Raw genomic sequence first — 10,000 nt, forward strand, 5'->3', positions numbered from 1 at the left:
AGCATCCCATCCAGGGGGGAGTAGAAATACTCCTAGTCGCTTCATGCTACTGAAACCGGAGATAAGCGCCGGCCTGATGAGCCTCCTGGCTCTTAAGCAGAGACTTTATCGAGCGTTAAGTGTCACAGGCATAACATGATGCAAAAATTAAGTGACTTACATTACGTCAATAACTAAGAAAGGACAAGTTTATTACCACTCAAAAGTTTACAAATCAATTATTTTACTGTTCTGAGGTAATGTCTTGGTCACTCTCATCGCTACGGCTTTCTATCTACTCTCCAGGCAGCACTTCTTTTGTACAGTCTTCAAACTGTCTTTTAACTGGCTCACTGTAATGCTGTTCCACAAGTTGCTTAAATCTCAATTGCTTTCATGGTCCTTTTAGATGTTTCCATCATAACTGTCACCTGTAATGAAATTTGCAAACCCCTTTGTTTATGAATATCCGTTTGAAACCAATACATGCAGCTTGGTTGGTGCAAATGTCACAGTACAGTATACATGTAACTTTTTCACCGGGGCACAGGGGAGGGTTCATGTCTTGAAAGAATGGGAGAAGGCGGGAATAAAGGGTGTATTAACTGGAAGGGAAGTATTATTGCGAATAAAATGTGAATTGTGTATTACTCAAAAACGCGAAATTAAAGTGATTCAAAATATAACATTTTCACAAAATTGCGAAACTTAAGTGTCACAAAATTTGCTCATCAAAATTGTGAAATAAACTTGTCGCAAAAATTTCATGTAATTTGGTATTTGTCTTCATTTTAGTCACATGACACTTGCTGATGGTGCAGATGCTGTCGTCGGTACTTCTCCAGTGACCCCCCCTGATCAATGGCAGGAGACGATACCAGCTTCCACTAAGTTAGACAATATGCAATATAGTCCTGATTCAGTCATGAATGGCTATGGGCCTTATGGTAGCCCAGTTACTCCAGAAGTTGTCGCCGTCCCCTCAGAATTATCTCCTGATGAACTTCCTATTGACGAGTTAAAACTTCTTCTCCGGAACCAGTTGGAATACTACTTCTCTAGGTAATGCTAAATTTTGTAAATAATACGGGGTTCAAAATTAACTTTTCCTCCAGGTACTATGTAGCTGGTTACAGGAGAGAGAAATTATTGGTTGTAGCATTTTCGTCTTGCTTCACCTGAATGCTAGAGTTTTGATTAGTTGGTGAATGAAATGAAATGATTGTGGTCCCCACATGCCCAGGTGTATCTGGTAGTTTTTCTGTTTCTTGTGTGGCAGACGAATGGCATTCAGTGTGTGAGAATTTATTTGTAATTAACTGCTACAGTGTAGAGAAGTTTTACTTGAGTGTCGTAAAACAAATACCAAAGTAATTACTTTGACCAATCACAGCAGGTGCAAACAGTACAATGAACCGATCCAAATTCATAGCAATTCCATGTAACTTGCCCAAAGCACAGGAAAAATTGCATGTGCGAGTCGCAATTGGGTTTGGTTTTCCTTTTGATTGTTTGATAAACTGGCGTGAGATTTTTAAACCAATCACAAAGCAAAGCAATATTATTGCAATCACGTAATTACTTGCGACAGTCATTTGAAAACTTCTTTATAGACTAGCTCATTGAACAAGGTTGGGTGTTGATTCAGGCGTTCGCACTTTTAAAGTAGTGTTTTGCTTATATAATAAGCTGGATCAATGACGTCACTTTTCATTAGATCTGATCAGTTTTTAATTTGAGTAATGGCTGACGGTGAAATCCAAAACTTACACTCAAAGGGAACAGCCCTTGGGTAAAAATCAAAGCTCAAAAGTTTGCCAGTCAAGTGTTAAGCATCACACTTTGAAAATCTGATGAAAAAAAAGGAAGTGATTTTTTGATCATAGTAGCACTTGAAGGCTCCAGGGGTTGGATAGTGTTTTTGGGACAGATTTTATTTTGGTGGGTTATTGAATTAACCCGATCCCTGGGAGTGACACTTGAAAGCATAGCAATGTTATTGCTATGTAATGGGGAAACCCAGGAGTCAGTGGGTTAATATTTTTGGTCTCAAGAAACAGTGTTCTCCACATCAGTGACTCAGTTTGTGTTCCCTTATGGGAAGTTCACTACGAATTTGGGTTAAAATGTTCATGGAGGAAAATGTAATGCGATGAAGTCATCTGGTTTGATGAAATATAAATTTTAAGTCTTTGTTGTTGTTTCTTAACAACAGGGAGAATCTGGCTAGTGATACTTATTTAGGTAAGTCAACTCTAAGAACAAGTTTTATTTTTGCAAGCAGGGATTGTGCAGTGGTGGATACATCTTCCTCCACCAATCTGAATGCTAGTTGACTTCATGATCCCCTGTCATATTGAGTCTGTTTCAGTTTGTGTGTTCTCTTGTCCAAGGGTCCAAGGTCTCCTTGGAGGATTCTTCTTTCTCCACAAAGACTAGCATGACGAAACTTCAATCAAATCAGATTTTTGTAGACAAATATACCCCTGCAAAAAGTGCTGTTGTAAAAATCTTAGCCAGGTTGTTTTAAAAGCCAACGTATCCGAAGTCTAATTTATGCCATGTTTCCAGGGGTGTGGGTGGTTTGGTCAAAAGTTAAAACTGTATTTTAAACATGTCAGTTGTAAGGCTGTAGTTCCAATGACCTCCAAGGATGGTACTCGTTGATGTTAGTTTGAGAAAGGTTACCCTTTACAAGGCTGCTGCCTAACGGTCGCCCGGTTGCCTGGGGTGCCTTATTTGCGAGCGCGGGCAACAGAATTTCTGAATAAGTAGCCTGAACATGCGCCTTACTTGATTCATCCTCACTTTCTTGTAAATTTGATCCCAACTGGAATTAATTAATTCTGGGCTCTTAAAAAAGGACTCTGGCTACTAAGTTTTAATGTTGGAAGCCCAAAGGGCCCCTGGAAAATTTTCTTAGGCAGCACCCTAGCTTTAGCTGACAATTTTTCATTTCCCCATTTACCACATGAAGTAATTTTATCACAAATCCTGTAGCCAACCAGAATCTGATCTCAAAAGGAGCAAACATCTCTGGAACTGGTTCTATTGCTTTTTCCTTGATCATTATTTCACTTTTAAAGTAAATCATTTCACAAGCATCAAATTGTAAAATGGGAGGAAACAAAACAATTATTTGTACAACCTCTGTTAATTGTAGTTTCCCAAATGGATGGAGATCAGTATGTTCCCATCTGGACGGTTGCAAATTTCAATCAGGTGAGCTGATTTGGTAAAATTTGATTTTTCACCATGTTCAGATATAGGTGTGAATATTGAAATCATCAATTTCTACCTCTAGGGAATACCATTATTATATAAGTCAGATCAGGGAAACATTGGTTCCTTGTAAAATGCTAATTTCATACTAATTATAACAGCTTTCATAATGATGGCAAGGTGGGTTTTTTGTCAGATACATTAAACACTGTGCAAATAAATTTCCTGTAAAAAGCACTTAAATGAAGTGACATCTGCCATCCCTAAAACAATAATTATGCTAAAAAGTTCATCATGGGAAACTCTTGCTTTGATAAGAACTGTTTCATTGTATGGCCTATTTCCATTGCATTTTAGCATGTTTTCAATCCTTTACAAAACTTACCGTTGCATATTTTATTTCATTTTGAATTGATAGGTTAAAAAGTTGACGACTGACCTTGATTTGGTAAAGGATGTCATGAGAGGTAAGTCTGTAGACACAACATTGCATTCTGAGGAAAACTCTGTCCCTCTTTTGAAATCTGCAAATTCCTGAAATGTTTTGCTCAAGACTTTTTTGATGATTATTTGTTCTAGAATCACCAAATCTGCAGGTGGATGATACAGGGGAAAAAGTCCGACCAAATGTTAAGAGGTGTATTGTAGTGCTAAGAGAGATACCAGAGTCAACTCCTATTGAGGTACAGTATATATATTTGTAGCACTTTTGCAAAGTGTTTTTTGTGCTCAAGAATTTTATTAACTTTTTAACTGCCCAACCTCAAACCAAAAGTTTCTGCAGGATATCTGATCAAAAACAATAGTATTTGTAGAGATGTACTGTACCGTGCAAAAGTAACTTGACAGTCTCTACTCGAAACTCGATCCGCGATCCTCAATGTTTTTGAGAATCGAGTTTCGTGGCTAGAGTTTCGAGATTAGAGAATCAAGGATGGATTTCGATGGGAGATTTCAAGGTGAAAACAATAGCATTAGACAAAAGCTTTTGACAGGCAGTCTCCTTATTTGCAGACATACAGCATTGAAATATTTTTCACAACTGCATCTATTGTATGTGCAAGAAGAACACAGCAGAGGGCTAATTAAATATTCAAGTTGAAATCAACAACCCGGGAACAAAGCACCTGATTGATATCGCAAAACTTACAGCACTTGGTAAACACATTTTTTTCAAAAGTATGTGAGATAATCCAAAAGGAATTGTACAAAGAAGATAAACCAACAAGGAAAATAAAATTAAACCTGTAAAAAAGACAGGAAGACATGCGTAAAAAATTAATCATGCAAAAACTCCCTTGTTTTCTCCACTCGAGAGTCTCTAAAATTTCTCGAAAGCCCTCGAACGTCTCTAAACTCTACTTGAACCTCGATCCACAAAGTTTTCGAGAATACAGTTTTGCGAATCGAGATTAGATTTGCACGGTACTGTATCCAGGTTTTCAAATTTTGGAGGTCCAGCTTATTAATATTCAAGAATATGTATTATTATTCATTCAAAATATTTCCCCATTTCTGATTGGTTAAAACCACAGGCATAATTCACCATAACCAGCTGCTGTTCACCAAATTTGGAAAGAAACTTCGTCATCTCGGATCTCGGAGGATGTTATCCACCTCAGCCTTCGGCCTTGGTGGATAACACCCTCCTCGACCTGCAGAATTCTTCATATCCTACTCGACCTCATTCAATAATTGCTAAATATTCAATCTATTGCCTCTTAATAGGGACTTAAAGATATACAACGACGACAGTCGACAGAAATGTCACTTCAAAATATAACTTGGCTCTTTCTTTGAAACTGTTATGCCCATTGCTTGCGATTTATGGGCTGTCAAAGCTCCATCTATCGCGTGTGAAAATGTCTCAAGGAATCCGTACTCTGTGGGAACTGTTGGCTCCAGTTGATAAATGTTCTAGATCTCCACAGTCAAAAAAAGCAGACCTGAATCTCAATTTTCCATAAAAAGAGCGTTGTTTATTTTAACAACACTTGCGGTTTACTTTAGGAACGAAAGAGTACACAGATGTAAGCGATACACCATTCATCGTCGGCCCGTGACTTTGACACGGCCAATGTTAATAATCAAGTTAAGCATGCTATTTTTAACACTAACTCCGAAAAAGTTGGATAACATGCATGACTCGCCCATAATTAATGTCAATGGGGTTGCACAAAACAAAAATTTAACATACTTCGCTATTGGGTTCTCTGTCATTTCGCTCACGATAAACAAACCAATGCTTGAAATACACATGGAAAGCGTGCAACAGGCTGAACTTCGACTGAAATTTAAAATTATCACTCACAGATCCAAAGCATCACCGTTTGTCACGCCTATTAAAAAAAACTTGCAAAAAACACAACCTTTCCTTATCAAAAAAAACAGCTCGGATAACGTCATGTAACACGTGGGAATTCAAACACAAGAAATTAACTCCTCAAGCTGGACACAATCGATGACAAAATAAAAAAAAATTAGAATTCAGAAAGTCTGAAGTATTTGGTGGTTGTAATGGGTATTTGTATTGTTTTTTTATGACGAAAGTTAGTATAATGAAACCCAAATATTTGAAGTGGGACCCGTTCCCAGATGGCTTGGGGCTCAACTTGGCCAGTACTGCACCAGATTCTCTGGGGTGGTCACGGTTCAAGCCTGAAATTTTCAGGCATTCCTTTCGTTACTGCTCAATTAACATTAATTAATAACTGCAATGATCAGCATTTTCACTTGTTTTTTTTTTTAAATCGATCATAGGATGTCAAAGCTCTGTTTTCTGGTGATAACTGTCCAAGCTGGACCAGTTGTGAGTTTGCACATAATAACTATTGGTATGTGCAGTTTGATTCTGAGGAAAATGCCCAGAAGGTGAGCTTAAATGTGGAAATCTCTGTTTTGCTGTGGTTTAGCAAAAAAATATGAGCCCGCAATACTTGTGTGTAAAGAAACCGCTGAAGATGGCAAATGATCAAAGGAATGGACGTAATACTCTACAATTACGCTATCTTCCGAGAAAATTCACAGCAAGAAACAAAATAATTTTGTCATTTATTTATTTTAGCAAAAATAGCAGCAAAGTGGTAACTGCTAACCCTTTTGTTTCGAAAGAGCGAAGGTGACAACAAGTCGCAAATTTGCGACTTCTCCAGATATTTTGGTCGCAAAGGGAAAAATTTAGTCGCAAATGCAACTGCATTGGTCGCAATTTCGAGCCCTGCACGAACAAATAATTTGTTCCTCCTTAACTCTATATAGGCATCGATGTTATAATTATAGGCGTCGCTCAAGAACGAAAACCGAGGATTTCGCTTCCGTGAGAAATTCTCACAGAACTTCGCAACTTGGCGTCAAAAAGCATTGCTTTCTTTCAAAATGCCGATTCACGATTTCTCAAGAACATGATAATTCGTTCCATCTTAAATATATTTACAAGTTGCAAACATAGGCATCCATATTATATAGGCATCACTCAAATTTTCAAACCACTGCAAATTTTTTAATTTTTTTGAAAGCTTGCGTGACCTCCAGGTGCTATGCATGAAACATGGCCCCTAGAGTTCTGCCTGATTTCACACATAACCAATCATTAGCGGCAAGCAGTTCTTTTGTTGTTTGTCACTTTTTACAAAGGGAAAAATGATTTTAATTGGTTTCCTCTGGGCCTTCAGTGCTCACAAATTTTCACTAGCCAAAATGTCTAGTGAAGCGCAAAAGCCACTAGCCACAATGGAATTTTTACTAGTCTGGGGCTAGTTGGCTACCATTAGTCTCAAGCCCTGGCAAAGTTCAACAAGTTCTTAATTACATGTTGCCATCAAAATTGTTTGATTTCTAAACATCAAAGTGATGGTTGTCTTCATTTCACGTGGGTTAAGTACTTGTTAATTTTTCAGGCATACAGGTACCTGAGAGAAGAAGTGAAGACGTTTAGAGGCAAACCTATTATGGTATGGAATATTGTTGTAGTTATTGTGTAATGTAGCTAATTTGAGAATTCTCTCTAAAAGCCATTAAAATACCAAGACCATGGTATTGAAGGGAAGCATCAAAGACATTAATCTCCTCAGAGGCAAGGAGGTCACCATGGCAACCCAGCCATTGCCCACCTCAAGGTGTCTGTAAAAACAATATTGAAAACTAGCGTGCGAATTCAATATTTACCTTATTTTGGAAATTAAGAGTAAGAATCCAAGTAAATTGCCGAAGCACAGAACAGCACACAGATCCCACCAAAGGATTATACACACGACCAAATGGAAACCCTTGAATTGGCTTTGTCCTAAATTGTCTTAACCCAAAATCGTCTGGCGTTAGACAGAGTAAGTCTGGCCGGTTTCGGCCGGTCTGGATGTCAATGGGTTAAAGTCCAAATAATCATTTTGCAGAGTTAAATCTGGCTTGGGTCCTGTTACTTTCAGTTAATACTGGCTCTGTTTTTACTGTGAAAATCGAAAACCGTGAACACTAGCAATATTCATGAAATGTTATTGTGTTTCAACTAAAAAGCCAACTAAACATGAGAAAGAACATTTATATGAGGCCATTGTTGCCCTACACCCCATAGGCTGGGCTTATCTTAGGAAAGGAAAGTAATAGAGTATTGTTTACTACAATATATAAAACTAGTATTAATATTTTTATTTCTTTTAGGCCAGAATAAAAGCCAAGCCAATACATCAGACAAACTACGTACCCAAAAATGGAGTTCGACCAGTAAGTTGGACTGAGTACAACATACATAAATTATTCAAAATTATTTGAGTTTCTTTTATTTCTGTCAATGTTTTGGTTTAGCAAATCAAGTTGAGTATTTTCACAATCCTTCTGATATTGTTTGGGTGTGCATATGTTGATTTCAATGATTTTAATTCTAGGGTTTTTTTTTCAATGTTTTCATGAACACAAGAAAAGTGCGATGCTAAAATTATTTTTTCTTTGTCAGCAACAAGTTGTTGAACAACCGGCCACTTACAACCAACCTCATTTCCAATTTCCTCCTCCAATGTTCAATGGCACACAGGTATGTATAGCATTCTTTGTGTAAAGTAGAAAACCTTTTTTCCGGAAATCTGAAGTTTGGCAGCCAATTTCCCCAAAGGATACTTTGAAAACTGCCATAAGCAAAAAATAGAAGCAGTACAGTTGTTTTTTTTCTTTTTAAGTGCACCTGAAGTCAAACATTTTCAGGTCCTAACAGAAATTCAAAGCAATCATATGTCACCATTGTCACCCAGAATTTTGTTTTTTCTGTGCCATGCAAGTCATGTAACTTGGCAACAACTTTGCAGAACTGGCAGTAATTTGGACCTGCGACAGTGATGTGAGAGGCATGTGTCTATTCTTGATTTTACATCACAAAGTGCTTTACATTCCTGTTTTCAAAGTAATTTTGCTTTGAAAAGCAGTTTGTGAGGTAAAATCCAGAACAGACGCATGCCTGTGATATCACTTTTCATGGGTCCAAATTACTGCTAGTTTGGATAACAGTCAGACAAAAAGCAAGGTTTTGAGGTGATAGAGCGGTTTTCAATTGACTATTGAAAATAACTAGCCAATTGCTTTGGTTTTGCATTACTTCACTCAGTGATTGGTTCAAAGTTCTCGTGCCACTTTTTCAACCAATCAGAAGTGAAACCAAAGCAAATCGTGGCTCACGTGTGCACATTTCTTGCGCTTTGTGTCGGCTACGTGTAATTACTTTGAGTTTTGATTGGTTTACTTTTACTCTTTTGACTGGCCAAAGTAATGACTTTGGTTTTTCTTTTACAACACTCAATTGAAACTCTCTTTAATGGTAAAACACACTTGCTTTTGATGGGGAGAGTAAAATTGTAGACAATTTTGAATTTAGGTGCTCTTTAAATAAGTCAGTTGCTCGTGTTTTCAGGCGCTTCCTTTCTACCCGTCACCAAATATGATTGCCACTTGGCCTCCAGGTGCTCAGCCAATCTTTCAGGATCCTAATTTGGTAAGCCCAGTACCTACAATTGTAGATACTACGATTCTCCGTTGAGTATGACACTAGGGAAGTTTGGTGACAAAGGGTCAGCATTTAAGTTACCATGTTGTCAAGGGCAACTTGCTTCATTCCCAAGAGTAACTTTTTGGCCTTGACGTCACGAGCGATGAGCCCGCCAAAATCTATAAATGGTAACTGGATAATTCAAACTGGCGACCGTTACCGTTACCAATTAAATGACGTCAAACCCCGAAAACTTTAACGCTGAAACTTTGTCACCAAACTTTCCTAGTGTCATACTCAACTGAGAATCGTAGTAACATGAAGTGACTCGTCAGAACAGGGTGTCAGTAAGGTTTTACACAGGAGCTTATCAGACTTTTGCAGCTGGGCATTATTTTGTCACAATATTTTCAACAAACGAAAGTGTATGGGGATATAAACAACCTGGCGAAGTCTTGTCAACAACTGGCAGAAAATTCATGTTATCCTAAATTGCCATTTATTTATGGAAATAAACAACAGACGTCCAAACAATGGGTAACATTATTGTTAACAATGGTTTGTGCTCTATGTATGGGCTAGCATGAATAATTAGCCCAACAACCGGTCACTTTACCGAGCGTGTGGCATTTAATAAACCCCTTTGCAAGTATGTGGAGGAGGTGGTATGGTTCACTAGGTAACAAGGATTTGTTTCAAAAACATCCTGGGCTAGGGTTCAAATGCAGACCTGATCACAATTCATGGTGCAGATTGGCTACCTTGTCACAGAAAACAGAGAAACTTTAAAGCAGTTATCGGTCACATTCGCCCCTCAATTGGTTTTTTCATTTT

General features: G+C 37.9%; 1 protein-coding gene across 1 annotated transcript in view; it reads left to right on the forward strand.

The window, feature by feature from the left end:
* The window catches only part of LOC138049600 (la-related protein 4-like), a 34,850-nt gene that overhangs the window by 7,143 nt on the left and 17,707 nt on the right, over nucleotides 1-10,000 (forward strand). Inside the window, exons 4-13 of the mRNA XM_068895969.1 lie at nucleotides 775-1,041; nucleotides 2,195-2,223; nucleotides 3,143-3,201; nucleotides 3,620-3,668; nucleotides 3,781-3,884; nucleotides 5,962-6,072; nucleotides 7,098-7,151; nucleotides 7,855-7,917; nucleotides 8,147-8,224; nucleotides 9,092-9,172. Coding sequence (XP_068752070.1) covers nucleotides 775-1,041; nucleotides 2,195-2,223; nucleotides 3,143-3,201; nucleotides 3,620-3,668; nucleotides 3,781-3,884; nucleotides 5,962-6,072; nucleotides 7,098-7,151; nucleotides 7,855-7,917; nucleotides 8,147-8,224; nucleotides 9,092-9,172 — 895 coding nt within the window. The remainder of the gene's footprint in view (nucleotides 1-774; nucleotides 1,042-2,194; nucleotides 2,224-3,142; nucleotides 3,202-3,619; nucleotides 3,669-3,780; nucleotides 3,885-5,961; nucleotides 6,073-7,097; nucleotides 7,152-7,854; nucleotides 7,918-8,146; nucleotides 8,225-9,091; nucleotides 9,173-10,000) is intronic.

The sequence above is a fragment of the Montipora capricornis genome, chromosome 5, assembly GCF_036669925.1.
Source record: "Montipora capricornis isolate CH-2021 chromosome 5, ASM3666992v2, whole genome shotgun sequence".
NCBI lineage: Eukaryota > Metazoa > Cnidaria > Anthozoa > Scleractinia > Acroporidae > Montipora > Montipora capricornis.